The 22,197-nt window shown below is 38.8% G+C and overlaps 2 protein-coding genes and 1 long non-coding RNA gene across 3 annotated transcripts; 2 read left to right on the top strand and 1 right to left on the bottom strand.

Annotated features, from left to right (window-relative positions):
• Nucleotides 1-5,169: 5,169 nt before the first annotated feature.
• Nucleotides 5,170-7,428, top strand: LOC115921451. The gene is made up of 2 exons (XM_030978947.1): nucleotides 5,170-5,336; nucleotides 6,634-7,428. The coding sequence occupies exons 1-2, from the start codon at nucleotides 5,211-5,213 to the stop codon at nucleotides 6,886-6,888; spliced, it is 381 nt and encodes a 126-aa protein (XP_030834807.1). The 5' UTR covers nucleotides 5,170-5,210; the 3' UTR covers nucleotides 6,889-7,428.
• A 4,135-nt stretch (nucleotides 7,429-11,563) lies between these two features.
• On the top strand, nucleotides 11,564-13,905 carry LOC589921. Its single transcript, XM_030978941.1, has 3 exons — nucleotides 11,564-11,680; nucleotides 11,715-11,851; nucleotides 13,073-13,905. Exons 2-3 carry the CDS (start codon nucleotides 11,726-11,728, stop codon nucleotides 13,334-13,336), a joined length of 390 nt encoding a protein of 129 aa, XP_030834801.1. The 5' UTR covers nucleotides 11,564-11,680; nucleotides 11,715-11,725; the 3' UTR covers nucleotides 13,337-13,905.
• A 5,422-nt stretch (nucleotides 13,906-19,327) lies between these two features.
• On the bottom strand, nucleotides 19,328-20,919 carry LOC115921446. Its single transcript, XR_004062865.1, has 3 exons — nucleotides 20,760-20,919; nucleotides 20,186-20,329; nucleotides 19,328-19,650 (listed from the first exon to the last, which is right to left on the bottom strand). It is a non-coding gene; the product is annotated as an uncharacterized LOC115921446 (long non-coding RNA).
• Between the last annotated feature and the right edge of the window lie 1,278 nt (nucleotides 20,920-22,197).

Below are 22,197 nucleotides of genomic sequence, written 5' to 3'. Positions count from 1 at the left end.
GATTTTTAATTTTGCAATCGCCCCCGTGAGCAACCTGACGGGGGCGATTATGTAACTCACGAGGGCGAAGTCGCCCACCGCCCCGTGTATTTTGAGCGCTGTTCCTCTTACCCCCCCCCCCCCCCCTTCGAAACTAGATGAATAGCGGTACTGTCTCTTCCAAACGTTTAATCTGAATATTTTGTTTCTTTTCCTTCCCGATTTCTTTTCTTTACATTTTCTTTTCTTTTCTTTTTCTTTTCTTTTCTTTTCTTTTCTTTTCTTTTCTTTTCTTTTCTTTTCTTTTCTTTTCTTTTCTTTTCTTTTCTTTTCTATCTTCTTTTCTTTCTCTTTCTTTTCTTTCGTTTTCTTCACATTTTCTTTACATTTCTTTACATTTCTTTCTTCTCTATTCTTTTCGTTTCTTTTCTTCTCTATTCTTTTCGTTTCTTTCTTTTCCCCTTTCTTTTCTTTTCTTTTCTTGTCTTTTCCTTTTTTTTTCTTTTCGTTTCTTTTTGTTTCTTTTCGTTTCGTTTCTTTTCTTTGTTTCTTTTCTTTTCCATTCATTTCATTTCCATTCTTTCTTTTAATTCTGCTTTCCTTTCTTATTTTTTTTTAAAACCCCACAAAGAATGAAATCCCTCAACAAACAGAAGCCGAATGGATATCTAGAGGGTCCAGGAAAAAACACAAAGAACGCGAACAAGCTGGAAAGGAGAACCTTTGAAAGTGAAAGAAGGTCGACAGACTCCAGAGGCCTAGCGCTGATCAGATGGTCAAGCTTCGGACCAGGATGGCTGCTGACCAAGCCAACTTGGGCTCCCAAATTAAATTTCCATAATGACCGAGAGATGAAGTTCAACATGAGAGGGGCGTTTCAGAAAAGACAATAAACCTGTCTAGGAGTTTAAATTAGCCCCGCGGCTCTGTAAAAAAAAAAGACAACAAAAAAGGTGTAGTAAAATCATAACAAAAACTAAAAAACAAACATTCGCATTAGGGAAGACTAAGTAAAAGTTGCATTTCTGTTTTTTAATATATATTTTGTTCTGATTTTCCGATTTAAAGTTCAAGTTGAAATGTGATTGGGGAATGAATTATGTACAATGCAGAAATTGGAATCAACCTGGGAAAAACTCGAAACTCGATGTTCTTAACAGCAGTACTTAATAGTTATTAGTAATTATACATGTCCAATCATACTTCAATAAATATTCTCATTTTGAACACGATCTGAAGATCTGAGCGCCGTCTCTCCCCCCCCCCCCCCCCCCCCCCCCCCCCCCCCCCCCCCCCTTGTTGTATCAAGAATTAAAAATTTTCAGTGGATGGGTATGGAAGGCGCAAAGGGGGAGCATTCATTTAGTTTGAGTAATTAGCTACCATATGAATGTCTTTCGGCTGAAATGTAAATGTGCTTCGTTGCAGATAGGGGGGGGGGGGGTGGCTCAAAATGTTAGTTTCGCCCATGTTTTTTCTTGTGCATTTATCGATTCAACTCTTATACTTTAGTCGTTTTTATTGATTTTTTGTTGTTGATAAGATATTTTTTATTGTGTTGTAAGTGTAAATCTCAAATAAAAATAAGTCAAATCTTGATCATGTTGTAATCGTGCCTTTGATGATTATGTTGATTGATGAGATAGACGAAGCAGAGCAGATAAACCAGGACAAAGAGATATGAGGGGTAAGAAATTGCAAAATTAAGAAGAGAGAGAGAGGGAGAGAGAGAGAGGGGGGGGGGGAGAGAGAAAGAGAGGGTTATTTAATATATACATAAAACGTGGCTTTTTTTTGTTAGGGCGTGACGCACTTATGAGCAGTTTTTATAGAATTTTTTTTCTTTCTTTGATTTCTTCAATTGAAATGACAAGAATGGAGGTAGTCGAGCGCAAAGAATTAGGAGCGACCCTAGTGAGAGATAGGGATAGAAAGAGTGAAAAGAGAAAGGGGGAAGAGAGAGAAAAGGAGAGAGAGAGAAGGGGCAGAGAGAAAAAAGTGAGAGACATGAATGGGGGAGGAGATCGGTCTATACATTGACAGAGAGACTCTTTATAAAAACGCTCCTGGCTTGGAAGAAAAAGCAGAGAGACTATAGACTATAGAGGCTCTGTCAAACTGAAAAAAACAATTCAGCACATATCATAAAGATCACATAATATACGGCCATGTACGGGCATGTCCCATGTACGTCCCACACGCTACCAATAAATGTATTGTAGAAATAAATTAGGATGAAAAATATATAATTTCATTGGATGTGGAGTCTGATTCAAGCTCAAGTATAGGGCCATCAGCTTGATACCTTTTCTCAGGTATTGGCCTACTGAAATCTTAGATGTCGTCGGTAACGAACATCGGGGACAAAACAGCTTGGACTTGCCCTAGATTTGAAATGCAGAGTAAAAATTTATTCAATTTCCTGTCCCTTTGATACATCAGTGGCCCCTTCCCAAATCATCCAAATTTGATTGATTTTCAAAAACGCTGAACTCAACAACAGCAACAACAACCAAAAATCGTCTGAGAATATATGCAGCCTCACATGTTCCTGATTGGCTGAAAGTTCTTGACGTCATCATCACGCGCAATGCCTGAAATACGTGCTAACCAATTTCAGTAATATAGGGACTATTCACGTCAAGTGAACTTATTCTGATTTTTACAGTGTACAGTGCGTCCCAGAAAAAACGAAACCGAGAATTATCGATGTTTTATCATAACTTAATCACATTTATAATTAATAAATGACACATATTTAGAAAGCTTAGATCCTCTTCTTTCTTTTGATGCAACTCATATGATGCATATTTCACGCATATCTGAATTTCAAAAAGAAAATCATATTTCTAGAAAGTTGGGTTTCTGCCCTTTCATATGACACCTCAATCAGGAAAAATGAGCAAGGAATGACAAAGTTCTGTTTTTTTTAAAGTAGCCCTTACATGTTCATAATTTTAGCAAAACAAATTCGTTTTCACTGCCTGCCTGCCGTAGCAAAAAGCAGAATTGACAAAAGACTTAACTCTGTTTCGTTGACAATCAGACATGCATGAAGTCTTTCGTCTACGGCTGATTGTCAACGAAACGGAGTTAAGTCTTTTGTTAATTTCGTTTGTTGATACGGCAGGCAGCCAGTGAAAACGAATTCAAATTTATTAAATTTAATCAAATAATGAAATGCAAGCACTACTTTAAACAAACTGAATTTTGTTATTCCTAGCTCCAGGGGCATACGCAGGATTTTTTCAAGGGGGGGGGGGGGGGTTTAAAATCTGGCCCAAAATATTTTGCTCCCGAAAATTTGAAAATCGCGCCGGCCGAAAAAAAGTCGCTCAGTGGGGGGGGGGGGGGGGGGGGGGGGGGGGGGGGGGGGGGGTAAGCGGACACTTTTTTTTTTTTTTTTTGGTAGTCCAAAAAAAAATCGAACGACTCAGCCAACCGAAAAGTCGCTCTGGGAGGGGGGGGGGGGGGGGGGGGGGGGGGGAGAGGGGGGGGGGGGGGGGGGTATGCGGACACTTTTTTTTTTTTTTTTGGTAGTCCAAAAAAAAATCGAACGACTCAGCCTTCCGAAAAGTCGCTCAGTGGGGGGGGGGGGGTAAGGGACACTTTTTTTTTTTTTTTGGTAGTCCAAAAAAAAAATCGCAACGACTCAGCCTTCCGAAAAGTCGCTCAGTGGGGGGGGGGGGGGGGGGGGAAACTTTTTTTTTTTTGTTGGTATCGGAATTTAAAAATTTGACATTTTGCTCCGCTGGGGGGGGGGGGTAAGGTCATCTTTTTGAGGTCGGCCATGGGAATTTTTTTTTTTTTTTTTTTGAAGGGGAGCTGAGAGAGAAAATGAGAGACAAGTAGAGGGAGGAGGAGTTCGGTCTGGGCCTATATTAAGATTAACGAACATCGGGGACAAAACAGCTTGGACTTGCCCTAGATTTGAAATGAAGAATAACAATTTATTCGATTTCCCGTCCCTTTGATACATCAGTCGCCCCTTCCCAAATCATTCAACTTTGATTGATTGCCATATAACGCTGACTCAACAACAACAAGAAACCCCCCCCCAAAAAAAAAAAAAAAAGAAAAGAAAATCGTCTGAGAATATCTGCAGCCTCGCGTCATTCTGTTTGGCTGAAAGTTCTTGACGTCATCATCACGCGCAAAGCCTGAAATACGTGCTAACCCATTTCCAGTAATATAGGGACAATTCAAGTCAAGTGAACTCAATCTGATTATTACAGTGCATATCAGTAAAGTACGACATACATTTGCTATACAAATTATCTTTGAACAGAGTATACAGGTCCCTTCTTCTTCTTCTTCGCTATAAAAGTATATGCCACCGTCGGGTATAACGGGTGTATACTGATATCCCCAACCCAATAAATCGTTATCATGTGGATGACTGTGATATAGTGACTGTGCATCGCTGGAATCATGATCACAAGATGTTGTGAGAAATGGTTTGTTAAAACAAAACAAAAACATAAACAAACGATCCAAAAAAAAAATAAAAAAATACCCCCCCCCCCCCCCCCCTATCATGTCATTGTGCACGATGGCACGATTCGTGTCTGTTACCAAAAGCGCTTTCATCTCTTGTGACATTACCCCCTGGCCCCCGATAGTTATAAAAAATGAACTCGATCCATAGAACTATTACATTTTTTAAAGTTTGTTTTTATTTTATTTCCTTGACCGAAATGAATGCACTTGTCATGCTTGTCACACATGAAAAACACGACCTTTCTATAAAGTGTGGGAGTATTTATACAAACGCGAAACTATAAAGTCTGATTCAATAGGAATGGCAATGAAATGGCCCTCATCTTCCCTTTCAATTTTTCAATTCCAATAAATTTGCTCCTTGAAAAAAATATCTGTACTGTAAAGCACACCCTGGTCTTTTGAGTAAAGAGAGAAATTCTGTTAGCGGACGTGGAGACGATCCTCATTTAGACCAGTGGGTGCTTTATTGTCAGACTAGGCTCTGGTGAGCGAGAACTACAGCTTCAAAACATGGAACAGAAAAGACGAAGATCTATTGTCTGAAGTTTGAAGTTTTGAAATTGTATTTATTTCACATTTTACATCGAGTATTGGCACAGAAGTACAGGGCCATTTGCAAAGCGCAGTTGAGATAAACACGAAGCTTTTACGCCACTTTATCTGCCATTTTCTTCGTGAATTTCTTATTCTCTATCTTGGAGGAGACTTGAATCAGTTAAACTCTCAAGATGCGTCAGACCATCATCATCGTTCTCGTCTTCGCAGTCGTCGGGGCTGCCTTGGTCGATGCAGGCAAGGCTGATTTTGAACGTCGTCGCATGGAACAGTCCAAAAAGATTAGGGGCGGAATGGAGGTGAGTAGAGAATGACACGTCATTAATATGTTTCTGGGAAAAAATGCAATCTTCAATTGTGATTATGCAACTTGAGTCATGAGTATATGCTTACAATATAATTATAAACATTCTCCTATTACAAACAAAATGTATACCAACAAAGCGAGTTTTGTTATTATAGCCAGAAAATTGTCATTATACTTTTGTGTTATACCGTATATCCCGCATGACAGCCATGTCTTATTATGTTTCGCAGTTGGCACACACAATTGGTAGGACTTTATCTACATGTATCTAGATTTTCATCTGAAAAAAGAGAATTTCCTCTCCATAATTATGATGTGATCAGTGGCGGATCCAGGGGGCGTGGAGCCCAGGCCCCCACCCCTAGGGAAAAAATGTGTAAAAAAACCCTGTTAATTTTTACCTTTTTTTGGAGAAGGGCCCCCTTCCCTGCACTCAACGCGGGGGGGGGGGGGGGTGTGATTGTTCAAATTTTCGAGGGCCAAAAAGAAGAGATTAGTGCTCACTACCCCACCCCCACCCCCCCCCCCCCCCCCCCCCCCCCCACTGAGCGAATTATCGGCCGGCTGTTTCGCCGCTAAATATTTTCTCACGAATTGGGCCCCCCTCCTCTGCCGCGGCTGGATCCGCCCCTGGATGTGATATTAGGCCCGCATTCTCTCTAACCGATATAGCTGTACTTGCCATGGTGTAAGCATTATATTTCACCCACATCAATATAACATCCTTCCAACTTTATGCGTCTGATCCTCATATCATGCTAGGACTATGCCCTCATAATACTTCACTGCGTTTTTGGTACATAATATCGAGGAGTAGGGATCAAAGAGATTTTAAAACAGATGTACAGGGCAGAATAGCAAACTCAGTCGAGACATTAACAAAAAAAGGGAGTTTTCTGCTCTGTCTCATGTCACGGTTTTACAGATGATTTCTGTCACAGAACTTAAAATCTTTTTAAAACACTATAAATGTGTTGTATATAGGTACTGACTATATTGAGCAATTGGTGTTGTTTTATGTTTAGGGTGTATCTTTGGGATGCATCATAAAATAATTGATTATTAGCATTACTATGTCTTCCAATTGTTTGATCCGGATCTTTTGTTTCTTTTCTTTTCCATTTTTTTCTTTGCATCTTCTTTTCTTTTCGTTTCTTTTCTTTTCGTTTCGTTAATTTTTTTTATTTCCTTGTTCTTTTCCTTACATTTCCATTTTTTTCTTTTTCACTTTTACTTTCCTTTCCATTTTTTCCTTTTTTTTAAAAAAAACACAAAAACAAATCCCACAGCGAGTGAAATCCTTCGACAACACATGGAGGGTCCAGGACGAGGCCGGAAGAGGGCGTCGCGCTGGGGGCCAAATGGTCATTCCCAGGGTCCAGGAAGAGGCCGGAAGAGGGCGTCGTGCTGGAATAAAGAACCTTCGAGGGAAGATCAACAAACTGCAGAGCCCTAATAGCGCTAAAGAGATTTTCAAGCTTCGGACCAAGAAGGCTGCTGGGAAAGCCAAGTTGTCTATGATGGCGGCGCCGCCAACAGGCTAGGCTCCCAAATAAAGTTCCGTAATGACCGATCTAGAGATGAATCCACCGTGAAGAGGGCGTTTTAGAAGCGAACATAAACCTGTATAGGAGTATAAATTGGTTCCGCGATTTAAAGTTCAAGCTTAAATGTGAATGTAGGCACTTATTATGTACAGTGTAGAAATTGGAATCAACTTTAGAAATTCGTAACTCGATGTTATTAAGAGCATTACTATATAGTTATTCGTAATTATACATTTTCAATCGTACTTCAATACATTTTCCTTCATTTTAACACGGATCTGAGCGCGGTCTGCCCCCCCCCCCTTTTTTTTTTAAAGCCAAGAATTATCATTCTTAATTTAATTGTTAGTGAAAGTTAAAGGGATGGAAGGCGCTAGGGGAGTGAATCCATTTAGTTTTAGTAATTAAGTTACCATAAGTATATTAGTATATTTGCTTCGTTACAGAGAAGGGACGGATGGCGTGGGGGTGGGGGCTCAAAATGTCATATTGCTCCGATTGTCTCATTTTCGCTCGCGTGAACATTGCCAGCACAAACCACTGACCTCTACCTCCTACACGGATCATCGCACATTCCATTCACTATACGTTACGTTCTAAAAGGCTGTATTGTCTGACCGTTCATGAATATTCATGTTTTTGCTAAACTCGGCAAAATGTTTGTTTTTACTAAATGGAAAAATTACGGTGGGGGGTTGGATGAAATGGACAAAACGAAATAGGCAGAAGTGATCTATGATAATTCATGCTTTTTATGTTTCGTGTGCTCGACCTATAATCTTCAGATCGCTTGGTAAACTGAGTCCAAAGTTAGACTTGTTTCACATGTGTATTATAGGCAATGACGAGCTTGCAACCTATTTTGAAAAATTACGGTGGGTGAACTTTCAAAAGTCAATGAGACATGAGGGCTCCAATGAAAGAGCTAGTGATAACGTACGTCGGGGTGGATGTGCTTTTCGTTTAAACAAAAAATGAATTTTTAACGATTTAAAAAAAAAACTTCCATAGGCTAACATGTTAGGCTGCTGAATCTGACCATGCTCTGACGATAGGGGGCGTTGTGAAATGAGACTAAACGATGTACCATAAGTTTTGTCCATGTTTTCTTGTGAAATTATTTAGATTCAATTCTTATAGTTTAATCGTTTTTTATTAACATATCTGTTTGTAGGATATATTTTTTATCAGAATGTAAACGTATATCACAAATAAAAATAAGTCAAATCTTGATCATCTTGTAATCGTGCCTTTGGTGATATGTTGATTAATGAGATAGACGAAGTAGAGCAGATAAACCAGGACAAAGAGATATGGAGGGGTAAGAAATTGCAAAATTAAGAAGAGAGAGAGAGAGAGAGAGAGAGAGAGAAAGAAAGAGAGAGAGGGGGGAGAGAGGGGGAAGGGGGAAGATAAAAAGTGGGGTATAAGATTTTACAATAAACATGGACAATTCAATAGGCCATTTTCGTAATGTAACCAGATTTGTGCATATGCCTGTTTGTGAAGCACCTCGATACGCATTATATTATTTACCTGTTACGAATACAATTTGTATCTTAACTTTGAGTCAGTATTCAAATTGCATACATTAGTTGTTGGTATTTATTCGATTTCTTCATTTGAAAGAAAAAGAATAGATGTAATCAAACGCAAAGAAGCAGCGACCATGGTTGGTGGGAGGGAAAGAAAGAGTGTTAGAGAGAGAGAGAGAGAGAGAGAGAGAGGAAATATAGAGAGAGAGAATTACAAAAAAAGGGAGAGAGAGAAGGGGAGCTGAGAGAGAAAGGGAGAGACAAGTAGGGGGAGGAGATCGGTCTAGGCCTATATTAAGATTAACGAACATCGGGGACAACACAGCTTGGACTTGCCCTAGATTTGAAATGAAGAATAACAATTTATTCGATTTCCCGTCCTTTGATACATCAGTCGCCCCTTCCCAAATCATTCAACTTTGATTGATTGCCATATAACGCTAGACTCAACAACAACAAGAACCAAAAACAAATCGTCTGAGAATGAATAAGCAGCCTACCTATTGCGTGATTCTGATTGGCTAAAAGTTCTTGACGTCGTCATCACGCGCAAAGTCTGAAATACGTGCTATCCCATATCCAGTATAATAGGGACAATCTAATGTACTAAATCTGATTATTACAGGGTATATTACGTACGGTGTACAGTTGCTATACCAATTATGTTGTAACAGAGCATACAGGCAGGGGCGGCCGAGCGACTTCCAAAGTGTGGGGGGGGGGCAACAACAAAAAGGGGCACTTTCTGGAAAAAGGGCACCTATAATGGGAAATCTCAAAGAGAAAATATACAATTTGTTTTAGACATTGGTATAAACCTCTACATTGTGATTACATGTCAGGGATGATTTCAATATTTGTTTCTCTTTATACAATAATATATTGCTTAAGCATTGTACATGTACATTGCAGTTGGGTGTGACATCTGAATATTCATTGCGAGCGAGGACAATTTTTAAAGAGAAAATATACAATTTGTTTTAGACATTGGTATAAACCTCTACATTGTGATTACATGTCAGGGATGATTTCAATATTTGTTTCTCTTATACAATAATATATTGCTTAAGCATTGTACATGTACATTGCAGTTGGGTGTGACATCTGAATATTCATTTGCGAGCGAGGACAATTTTTAAAATGTGTGAGGTCGCGGTGCGAAAAATTACATCTTATAAAGAGGGGGATCCTGATGAGGTTATACGCACATTCTCATAACGGAAGACTGAAATGAACTTTGATAAGTGACTTAATCATATCATTTATAAACGTATCATTGTTAAAAGGGAATTTACCAGAGGAGAAAAGGGGCACTTATAGCACCTGAAAAGATTTGAAAAAGGGGCATCTATAATAAAGGAAAATTTGCATTATTGAAAGAGGGGCACCGATCAGATCTGAATAAGGGCATTTATCGGAGGATTTAGGGCGCTTTTATGAAAAAGGAGAAGTAGCTTTTATTAAAAAGAAAAATAATCTCACTTGTCAAATATAAACGGGGCACTTATCAGAGATGATAAGGGGTAATTATGAGAAGGGGAAGGGGCACATATAAGAAGGAAAAATACCGTTTCTTAGAAATGAAAAAGGGGAGCGTGTCAAAATAAAAGGGGCAGTTATTACTTATTAGAAGTGAAAAGAGGCACTCATCAGAGATGAAAAGAGGCACTCATCAGAGATGAAAAGAGCAATTATTGGAGGAGAAGGGGGCACTTATTTGAAGTGAAATGGAGTAACTTCCACTACCTGAAAGGGTCATTTACCATAGATGAAAAGGGGCACTTATAAGAATGAAAAGGGATACTTTTCATAGGTGAAAAGGGGGATTTGTGAGAAGGGAAAGGCGCTCCTATCTATTAATAGGGGCACTTATCATAACGAAAAGGGGCACTTATTAGAAAGGAAAAGGGGTGCATGTTAAAATTAAAGGTGCGCTTATCTGAGTTAAAAAGGGTAGTTATTAAAAGGGGAAGAGGCACTGCTTATAAAGGGAAAGGGGCACTTGACAAAGTAAAAGGGCACCTCTCAGATTTGAAAAGGGGATTTTTATCAGAGGTGAAGGGCGCACTATTCGAAAGTGAAAAGGGGCATTTCTTGTACCTGAAATGGGGCACTTACTAGAGATTAAAAAAGACACTTACGAGAATGGAAAATTTGACAATTATTGCAAAGGAAAAAAGGAAAAATTGTCGAAGGAAAAGGGACACGTGTAAACATAAAAGGGGCACTTATTAGAGGTGAAAAGGGGGAGGACCATTTTTATAATGGAATAGGGGCATTTTTCAAAGTAGTAGGGATATTTTTCCCTTGTAAAAAGGGGGACTTTTCGTATGTAAAAAGAGGAAACTTTGGGGGTACTTGAAAAAGTGAGGGCACTGTAACCCTTGCCCCCTTCCCCATCGGGAGGGCCGCCTCTGCATACAGGCCCTATCCCCAACCCACTAAATCATTTTTATGTGGAAGACTGTGATATATTGAGTGACTGTGCCACGTTTAGAATTATGATCATAGGATATTGTAAGAAAACCAAACAAAACAAAAACAATCCAAAGAGCAAAACAAAAATACCCCGCTATCACAAGCCTTGGTGCACTATGGCACGATTCGTGTCTGTTACCCAAAGCGCGTACATCTCTTGTGACATTTACCCCTGATAGATATGAACACTAAACTCGATCCGCAGAACTATTACATTTTAAAAAGTCTGTTTTTCTTTGATATCCTTGAACGAAATGAACGCAGTTGTCACGGTTGTCACACACGAAAAACACGACCTTTACTTCCCCACATTTCTATTGAGTGTGGGAGTATTTTATCAAACGCGAAACTATAAAGTCTGATTCAATAGCAATGGCAAAGAAAGGGCTCTCATCATCTCTTTCAATTTTTCCATTCCAATGAACATTGTGTACTCTGAGCTAAATCTGCTCCTTGAAAAAAATATCTATACTATAAAGCACACCCTGGTCTTTTGAGTAAAGAAAGAAATTCTGTCAGTGGACGTGAAGAAGGTCCTCATCTAGACCAGTGGGTGCTTTATTGTCGGATAGGCTCTGGTGAGCGAGAACTACAGCTTCAAAACCGGGAACAGAAACGACGAAGAGTCGAAAAGATCTATTGTTATGGTTTAGAGGAAAACACCCCTTTGGTGGAATGCGAATATTGGCACAGAAGGAAAGTGCCATTTGCAAAGCGCAGTTGAGATAAACAACGAAGCTTATACGCCACTTTATCAGCCATTTTCTTCGTGAATTTCTTTTTCTCTTTCTCGGAGAAGACTTGAATCAGTGAATCTCAAGATGCGTCAGACCCTCGCCATCCTTCTCGTCCTCGCAGTCGTCGGGGCTGCCTTTGTCGATGCCGGCAAGGCTGATTTTGAACGTCGTCGCATGGAACAGTCCAAGAAGATTAGGGGCGGAATGGAGGTGAGTAGAGAATGACACGTCATTTGTTTCTGGGGGGGGGGGGGGTTCTATTTTTGATTGTGATTGTGCAACTAGAGTTATGAGTATACAGTCAATTCTCCTATCAAAAACAACATGTATACCAACATTGAGTTTTTTTTTTATTATAGCCAGAAAAATTATGGTCATGATATATTCACATACTTTTGTGTATGATATCCCGCATATTATGATCGACAGCCATCTGCTATTATGTTTTGCAATTGGCACAAACTCAATTGGTAGGACATTATCTACATTTTTATCTGAAAAAAGATTAAGCTCTTCATGTGATGTGATATTACGCCCCCATTCTCTCTTACCGTCATATAGCTGTACTTGTTATGGTTTAAGCATTATATTCCACTCACATCAATATAACCTCCTTTCTACTTTATGCGTTTGATCCTCATATCATGCTAGGACGATAATGTTCTTATAATATTTCAAAGCGTTTTGGTACATAATATCGGGGAGTAGGGATCAGAGAGATTTTAAAACAGATTAACAGGGCAGAAAAGCAAACTCAGCCGAGACATTAAAAAAGGGAGTATCTGCTCTGTCTCATAGCAAGGTTTGTACAGATGATTTCTGTCATATAGAACTTAAAGCCTATCTGCACTAGTTTGGCCAGGAGGGATTTACCTCCCTGCATGGTCACTGACAGATGGTTATCTCATCAAATCAGCTCTCAATTTACATAAGAAAAAGGGAACCATGGGAGACCAACGGTCACCGATTAGGTATTGTTAGCTATACCGTTTGAGTAAAAAAAAGTTTACACTCACCTGTGAACGAAAGGTTATCATACATGCTTCGAAAGAGTTTTATCCCCGAATCGTCTTGTATCATTTTTGTGTGGTAATTATGTTCACGCTTGGATGAACAGGTGGGGCTTGGTTGTATAGAGGTACTGACTACTGATGAGTCATAAAGGTGTTGATTTATTTTTAGGGTGTATCTCTGGGATGTATCATTAACTGAATTGATTATTAGCATTACCGTACCGTGTCTTCTAATCGTTAATCCGGAGCTTTTCTTTCTTTTCTTTTCCAATTTCTTTACATTTCCATTTCCTTTCTTTTCCTTTTCCTTTCCTTTCCTTTTCTTCTTTTCCTTTCCATTCCTTTTCTTCCCTTTTACCATTTCCTTTCCTTTCCATTCTGTCCTTCTTTAAAAAAAACACAAAAACAAATCCCACAGAGATTGAAATCCATCGACAACGGTTTTCTTGGAGGCCGAATGGACTTCGAGACCGTCAAGGCAGAGGCCGAACAAGCGCGTCGCGCTGGAATGGCAAACTTTCGAGGAAAGGTCAACAAACTCCAGAACCCTCACGCTGATCAGATGGACAAGCTTCGGACCAAGATGGCCGCTGACCAAGCCAAGTTGGGCTCCAAAACGAATTTCCGCAATGACCGATACATGAAGTCCAACATGAAGAAGGCGTTCAAGAGGCAACCATAAACTTATAAAATCGAGGAGTTTACATTTCATCTGTAAAAAATCCATTTATTTTATTATATTTAGAAGGTGCAAGTATTTAAACAAAAATAACAAAACAAACAAACAAACATTCTTATGTGCCGTGTATATAAGCAAGGACTGGTTACAAATTGCATTTCTGGATTTTATTATATATTTCGTTCTGATTTTTCTACTTAAAGCTCAATTTTAAATTTGAATGTAAGCACTGATTATGGCCTGTGCAGGACTTGGAATCATCTACAGATACTCGATGGTAGAGCAGTACTAACTAGTTATTCGTAATATACCTTCTATATCAACTTTTTTTATAAATCATCTCATTTTTACCACTGATCTTAGCGCTGTCTTTTTTTCTTTTTTCGTATTAAGAATTAAATTTTTTTTTTTTTACTGGATGTTATGTGAAGGAAGCCACAATGGTAGAGAATTCATTTAGTTTGAGTGGTTAAGTTACCGTAATATATGTCTTTCGGCTGAAATGTTAGTGTCTTTGCTTTGTTGCAGAGAAGAGATCGATGGGATGGGTGGGGGGGGGGGGGGGTGGGGGCTCAACATGCTACCACAAGTTTTGTGCTCGTTTTCTTGCGCATAATTTTATGGAGCATTCAACTCTTGTAGCGTAATCGTTTTTATAAAAATGTTACCATGATATTTTTTAAGAGAATATATTTTTTATTGGAATGTAAGGTAAATCACAAATAAAAAAACAAGTCAAATCTTGATCATCTTTTAATCGTGCCTTTGTTGATTGATGAGATAGACGAAGCAGAGCAGATAAACCAGGACAAAGATATATGATGGAGTAACTTAAATTGCATTTTCTAGGACAAGAGAGAGAGAGAGAAAGAGATGAGAGAGAGAGGGGGAGGGAGGGAGAGAGGAAGAGACAGAGAGACAGAGAAAGAGAGAGAGAGAGAGAGAGAGAGAGAGAGAGAGAGAGAGGTGATATTACAATAAAACGAGGACAAACAATTTGCCATTTTTGTAATGTAACCAGGCACGTAGCCACAGGGGGGGGGGGGGGCGCGTGCCCACCAAAAAATTCCAAGATCGGTTGAACTTTTTAACCCCCCTTTTTTTTTACCTCGATCAATTACATGTATGTGCCTGCCCCCCCCCCCCCCCCCAACATCAAACTCTGGCTATACGTGCCTGAATGTAACACAATTTGTGCATTATATAGTTAGCCCCTCGATACGAATTATTTCATTCACCTGAGACACCTCCCTGCCTGTTTAACGAATAAATGTTTTTTCAATAGACAGAATTCAAATTGCACACATTATTATTCGTTGGTATGTAGGAGAACAATAGGCCATTTTCGTAATGTAACCAAATTTAATGCATAAGTCTTTGTGAAGTGCCTCAATACATATTATTTCATTCACCTGAAAAGAATAATAGTATTTCAATAGACAGAATCCGAACTGCATGCAATCATTAGTTGCTGCCAGGTTGGACAAACATTATGGTTTGACCTACCTAGCAACACTTAATATATCACGCAGTTTGCATTCTGACTGTTGAAATACTATTATTCTCATCAGGTGAATGAAATAACTTGTATTGAGGCACTTCACAAATAGTTGTCAATTCAATTTGGTTACATTACGAAAATGGCCTATTGTGGCCTGCCCTTCCAACACGTAACTATGCAAATCGCATTCTTTCTACTGAAATACAATTATTCGCAACAGGTGAATGAAATAATCGTATAGTGGCACTTATACATTTTGGTTACATTACGAAAAATGTGCTGATCGTCACAATCTCAGAACATCTGATTATGTATAATATTTTAGGCATCCCCTGATGCATTTTCTGAAGTCGGAAGAAAAGATTTCTCATTCCTTTTTTTCTTCCAGGCAACTTCGAGAGGTGCAGCAGGGGAATCAAATGTTATACTTTCATACTTTGTATCCTATGTGCCTGCCATTCTATTGTACCTTCTACAAAATGCCAAATAAATAATAATAATAATAATAATCCTGTGAGTGGAATGGGGGAACAAAATAATAAGGGGGGGGGGGGAAGGGTAGCCTGAATAATAAAACCTAACTGGGAAATTGTGATAGAAAAAGGAATCATCTGGAAAGAGAGAGTTTGTGTGTGTGGAGGGGGGGGGGGCTGAGAGAGGGGAGGGGTGAATGAGAGAAAGGGGAGCAAGAACGGGCCGGCCGGGTATAGGCCTGTTACAGTAACGGTTTTACCCGGGAGGGGGGAGGGGGGGGGGGGGTGACTGAGATTTGGTTTTGACGGTGGTGTGCCGCTGAAGCCTCGAAACCCGTACCTGTACCCGTACCTCACTTTGGCGGATTTTTCTCGAAACAAAGCCCATTTAAAAAAAAAAAAATTCGGGTGCCAAACACCTGGAAAATTTTCAATTTTTTCTTCTTCAATTTTTGAATAAGCGGACCCATGTTTTAAGGGTATTTTTGTTTAAAATGGTACCCATTACTGAGCGGCACACCCCCGTTTGTCTTAATACGTGAGTACCCCCGGGTTTTATATGGGAATGAAAGAATTTGACAATTTGACATTATTGGAGAAGAGGGAGGGGCGGAGCGAGAGAGAGAGAGAGAGAGAGAGAGAGAGAGAGAGAGAGAGAGAGAGAGAAAGAGAGAGTTTAGAGAAAGGGGGCCCGGGTGCGTCTTATTTTTTCGTACCACGGCGAGCCCGGATTCCTGTTTTATCATGAATATTCATTAGGCAGGGCCGGGGAAAGTCTCGATTCTCTTGAATATTCATGTATGATCGAGGCATGCGCAGCATCGAATATCGTGTGTAACAAGTACGTTGGATTAATGGCAGGCCTATAATATGACATAGAAAAGCAATGTCATGGTCATTTAGATAATACAGTCATAAATGCAGGGGCGGATCTAGCTTTTTGCTAAGGGGGGGGGGGTTGACCAATAATGACGATGCAGAGCATCGTCCACGAGCCGCGAAGCGGCGAGCCGATTTTTTTTTGGGGTGTTTATTTCAACCCCGTAAGTGATGTTTTCCTGGCATCTATTAACACAATGGAGATCATAAAAAGCAGTGCATGATAACGTCTTTTTAAATCAAGTAACAGTTAAATACACAGTTATATCCAGAGTTATCATGTGTTTGGTTAAGTTACCAGATGAGTTGAATATCTTCTCACAATATTTGCACTTGAAAGGGTTTCTCTCCAGCGTGCGTTCTTTTTTCTTTTTTTTTCTTCTTTTTTTTCTTTCTTTTTTTTCCCCCTTTTTTTTGGGGGGGGGGGGGGCGCCCAAGGGGAGGGGGTTTAAATCCCCTAAACTCCCCCGTAGATCCGCGCCTGATTCAAATATGTTACTCACTTTGGGGATGAGAATCGGCAACGCTGGCCTAGCTTGTCACTTCGGCGGTGGCCCGTGTCCTCAAAAAAGCTGATGGGGGGGGGGGGGCAAGGGACTCTGTGACATTTGTTCGGCTCGCCCAACCCCCCCCCCCCTCCCCCAAAAAGAAATAATAATAATAATAATGATAATAATAATAATAAATGAAATAAATACATAGAAATAGAATAAAATAAAATTACAAGTTTAAAAAAAAAGATAAGATTTAAAAAAATAGTCCCCGGATTTCTTTTTTGGGGGGGGGGGGGGGTTGCAACCCCCCCCCCCCCAACCCCCCTCTAGATCCGCTTCTGAAATGCTGTGTTTAATTACTAGTAAATGCCAAAATGTCAGTACCGGTAGACAAGATATATAGCATATATTTCAAATAAGAGTCTTGATAGGCAATTTGTGAGTAGCCTAGGCCTACTTTTCTGAGATTAATGGGAGTCTAGTTCTTTTCATGAATTGGTAAATAATCAGTTCTAGGTTTGCTTTTTAGATATTACAAGCAGAGGTTGCATTATGGTATTGAATATGTGATACAGTATTATAAACTGTATAAAATAGATAACAAGAATAGGCCTACATACAGACATTTATCAAAAATAAAATACTTGTGTATTGCACTTAAATTATTTCTATGATCTATGCTCACTTAACTGCATAAGGAAGAAAAGGAAGAAAGAAAAATGGGATTAGAAAGAAGAATAACAAAGTTAAAAAGTAAAATATATATAAATAATAAATGAATTGAAGAAATAAAGAATACGGAATAGATACCAAGGAAGAAAGAAAGAAATTGCAAGAAAATTGAAATGAAAAGAAGACAAAAGAAAAAGGGAAAGGAGCAAGATAATATTGATACCATATCTTCAATCTTGTTTTCTTTTATCTTGTTTTTGTTTAGGCCTAGCTACCATTTTTTCCTTTCCTTTCTCTTTTTCTCTTAAAAGTTCTCTTTGGTTTCTTTCTAAAATAATGAGGGAAGGGGGGGGGGGGTGGGGGGACTCGATGATAATTCATCATTTGAAGGTTTACAATGTGAAGTACACGAGTTATATGCACCCACTGAAGAAAATCCATGTACAGGGTTGCTGCAGGAACCCCAGCACCCACAGATCCAACGCATGATGAGACAAACTCGAGAGAAAACTACACATTCTTTCACATACATTGAAGAAAAAAAAGAAGAAAAAAAATCCAAGATCGGTTGAACTCTTTTTGACCCCTCCCCAGGACGTCGATCAATTACATGTATGTGCCCCCCCCCCCCCCCCCCCCCCCCAAACTCTGGCTACGGCCCTGGCGATAATTACCCACTATTCAAATCTGACAGGTGCCCCTTTTTCTTCAACAAATGCCCCTTTAACTTCATAATAAGTGCCACTGTTCCATTTTCATAAGTGCCCCTTGTGATATCTGATAAAAGCCCTTTCATTTTTTTTTACTTTGACACGCGCCCCCTTAAACTTTCTAACAAGTGCCCTTTTACCTTTTGATATGTGCCCCTTGTCCTGTTTAATAGGAGCCCCAACCCCAACCCTTTCTCATAAATGCCCCTTTGACACATGCCCCCTTTTCCTTTTTTTATAATTCCCCTTTTCTCGCTTTCTCTGTCTTTCGAAAACTATCTTCTGCAAGGTTTGTTCTCTTGACTGAGCAACCTGTTGCAATTCCTTTCTGTCTCACTTTCAGTCGTACTTGTTGCCACTCATTTGCATTCACTCGTTATCAACTACCATCAACCATTCCATATTCACTCCATTACTGTCCACATTTCAATTTCATTCTCTTCACTCTCCCTTTTTGCAGCCTTTCTAGGAGCTTTGCTAGAAGTAGAACATTTTTAATGTAGAGGCCAGAGAAATGTTAATCATTTTATTCAAATATCTAACTTGAAAAAAAGGAAAGTGAAACATTGTTTAATTACAATATATTGACATAATTTTGTTAAAGAAAAAATTTGAATTTAACACTGGAAATTTGTAATTGGTTTGCCAGCCCCCCCCCAAAAAAAAAAAAAACACACTCAAAACACAACAGTGGTACCAGGGTTTTTGTTAGGAGGCCCATGTACTGTATAATTTTTATTCTTAAGAATAGTTTTCTCTTTTTTTATTAATTTGACATTGGCATACCGTAAATTTCACCAGGAACCCCCCCCCCCTCCCCCACATTAACAATCGACACTGCCATTACTTCTACCAACAGTAATGCTATAATTCAAAATTTCACTTTCTAAATCCTTCTAATATAATCATATTTGTACAGAGGATAAGATAAGAGGATAGCAAGCCCCCCCCCCCCCCACTCCCTGTTTTCTTTAGTTGGGAAGCATCGAAACATGATTCTATGAAAGCTACCAGTTTGGATACGAAAGGCAATGAGGATTAGCAGTTTCCATATTTAATGCATTTAGAGTGTTGTCTTTCAAACCTTCTTACATACAATACTTGAAGTAGCAATAATTTCATAATCTACAAAACTTCCCATACAGAAGTCCATAGAGGTAAATGAATTTTAACATGTATAATTATAATCAAAATATCATTGATTAATTCAATCTTTGATATAGACTGATAGACCTTTATCAATCAAATTTGAAGGAGAATCTTTCTGCCCAGTCCTCAGTTTCATCCTATAAGATGGTAGTTGACATTGTTAGAATTTTAATGTTTATTCGTTGAGGATTAGTTATCTTTAATTATTTGAAAGTCGACAAGATGATAAACTTCATTAGCTTTATTTAATGTAGTATTCTACAAACATATAATACAAATAACATATAAATATCATGTAAATATTCCAGTTTAAACCCATCTCTATTGTCCTCTTTCATTATATGAGGGTGGCATCTTTAAGACGTAGTCTCGTGTATATATCTTCTGCATCCATCACTAAAGTTGTAGCCTAGTTTTCAGAAAAAAATATAACCCAAGTCTGTTGAATGGAAAAATGAAATAAGATATAAAAAAAATCAACAATGACTAATAACATACACCCTGATACCTGCTCAGAAAAAGGAAGGACTGAAATTCACTTGGGGTTCTAGTGGGCAAACCTAAACTATTTTTTGTACAAGACTAGTTTAAATACTGACCGCATCTTAAATTATTACTGATGATCCCATTAAGACGATAGGCCTGCTGGAGCTCGGATCAGACAAGGTATGAAATAAGTAATACAATGTAATACAACTCGTGCTCATACCGGTAATTGAATAATACTCGGTTAAGTATGGGACATAAAATGACCAAACAACTTTGACCAGCGAATGTACTGGAAATAATGCTACTGAAACATACGTAATGTAGACTTATATTTCATCTATATTGACATTTAATTTTTAATCTAAATTACAATTGTGATATTAAGTCAATTATTCTTTTACAAGTCAACTGACAATGAAAAATATCTGTTTCAGATCTATAATTTTCTTCATGACATTTGTTCCACAAAAATTTATTGGGGGTACCTTCATGTATATTAGCACACTTGCTCGTATGAAGTGTAGTAGGCCCGCATCTCTAGATATGATCCCGTCAACATCTGTTCTTTGTTCCTCTCCTGAGTTTGCAAACCAGAATGCCTTCATCATCCACTGTAGAGAGGCATCATCCTACATGAGAGAAAACAAAGTAGGTACATGTACTTCAATTAAAAACTGATACTGATGGATACATATCAACCATAATACATCCTATAAACAGACTTTTATCAATCTTATTTTGTGTTCTTCTTCATCTTCATTGCTCAAGAAGTGAAAGTACCCCTTACAAAAAAAAAATGAGGGGTCCTGTGTATGTAGTGCTTACAATGTGCATTTGATATGGCTCTTCTAAACACAGGACCTCCTGTAAATAAGGACAAATTTTCCTTTGTAAACATAGAAAGAAAAGACATCAATATTTGTATACTAGGTGCAGAACTAGAATAAAATATACCCTCCACTATATATGCTTGCAATGTCAACTTAGTTCCATTTCCTTTTGAGTGAATTAATAGGTGGTCGTTTAATATGTGTGTGCTAAATAACCTGATAACTGTACATGCATGGGACTTTCTGCTTCATCTTGCAAATATAAGAGATGTTGTAATGTCCTCCTTCCAGCTCTTCAGTTTCAATCTTTTGGAACAAAAAGAAGAAGAAAATCAATACGACAATCAAGGCATCCCTTTCTCCTTAACAAAATAAAATAGATCTAGCATAATTCAAATTAATAGATATTTTTATGTCATGGTTGGCCTTAATTTTAATATGGTGTGGAAATCAACATTCCTATTTAATGAACCACAGTACAAAGTAAAACTAAATGGAAGATTTAACTTGTGCATCAAACAGTGGTTTCTATGGCCTATGAACACGAAGCAGTACTAAGTAGAATTAGTTTATTATAACAAGAAGAGGTGGACTACATACCATATAAGCAGAGGCGGCGCTCCGAGAGGGGGGGGGGGGGGGGCAGAGTGCCCTCCCATTTGGTCAAGTACCCTAAAAGTGCCCCTTTTTGCATAGGAAAAGTGCCCCTTTTTACATAGGAAAGTGCCCCTTTTACTCTGACAAGTGCCCCTATTAAGTTTTTAAAGTGCCCCTTCCCCTTTTAATAACTACCCCTTTTAACTTGGATAAGCGCACCTTATATCTTCACATGTGCTCCCTTTCATTTTTAATAAGTGCCCCTTTTTCTTATAAGTGCCCCCATTTAAAAATAGGCCCTTTCCCTTCTCATAAATGCCCCTTTTCATCTATGAAAATAGTTCCTTTTCATTCTCTTAAGTGCCCCTTTTCATCTCTTGTAAATGACCCTATTCACTTCTGAGAGATACTTGTTTTACTTTGACAAGCACCCCTTCCCCTCCTAGTCAGTACTCTTTTCATCTCTTATAAATGCCCCTTTTATTTTGACACGTCCTCCTTTTCCTTCCTATATAATGCCTTTTTTCCTTATAAGCACCCTTACCCCTTATCATAATTACCGGTACCACTTTTCGTCTTTGATAAGTGCCCCGTTTATTTAAACATGTGCCACTTTTTCTTTTTAATAAGAGCCACTTCCCCTTTTCATTACCCTTTTAACAATGATATGTAACCTATTTCCTTTCTTATAAAGAACCTATCCCTTTTTCATAAATGCCCCTTTTCACTGCTTATAAATGCCCTCTATCAAAATCTGATGGGTGCCTCTTTTCCGTCGACAAATGCCCATGTTCTTATCATCCCTGGTGCATGCCTCTTTGTTTAGGTGTAAGTGCCCCATTTTCACCTCTGATAATTAGCCTTTGTACTTTGACACATGCTTCTTTTCTTTTCTGATAAGTGTCTTAACCCTTTCGATAAGTGTCCCCTTTTCCTCTCATCATTAAACGTGTCCCTAATTTCAAGCGACTAAAAGCAATTTCCCACAAAGCTCGCTCGCTACGCTTGCCCAGTTATAGACGTTATAATTATGTAACTTATCACAGATCTATTCAGTCTTCCGTTATAAG

The sequence above is a fragment of the Strongylocentrotus purpuratus genome, unplaced genomic scaffold (genome assembly GCF_000002235.5).
Source record: "Strongylocentrotus purpuratus isolate Spur 01 unplaced genomic scaffold, Spur_5.0 spur5_contig_815, whole genome shotgun sequence".
NCBI classification, from domain to species: Eukaryota; Metazoa; Echinodermata; class Echinoidea; order Camarodonta; family Strongylocentrotidae; genus Strongylocentrotus; species Strongylocentrotus purpuratus.
The sequence above is the reverse complement of the archived record's forward strand: the minus strand, read 5'-3'. Positions and strand labels throughout refer to the sequence as shown.

What these genes read in the sequence shown, in the direction of transcription:
- LOC115921451 (XM_030978947.1), top strand. Translation starts at nt 5,211, where the DNA reads ATGCGTCAGACCATCATCATCGTTCTCGTCTTCGCAGTCGTCGGGGCT. An exon ending in AGATTAGGGGCGGAATGGAG is followed by an intron (nt 5,337 to 6,633) that starts GTGAGTAGAGAA and finishes CAAATCCCACAG; the next exon opens with CGAGTGAAATCCTTCGACAA.
- LOC589921 (XM_030978941.1), top strand. Translation starts at nt 11,726, where the DNA reads ATGCGTCAGACCCTCGCCATCCTTCTCGTCCTCGCAGTCGTCGGGGCT. An exon ending in AGATTAGGGGCGGAATGGAG is followed by an intron (nt 11,852 to 13,072) that starts GTGAGTAGAGAA and finishes CAAATCCCACAG; the next exon opens with AGATTGAAATCCATCGACAA.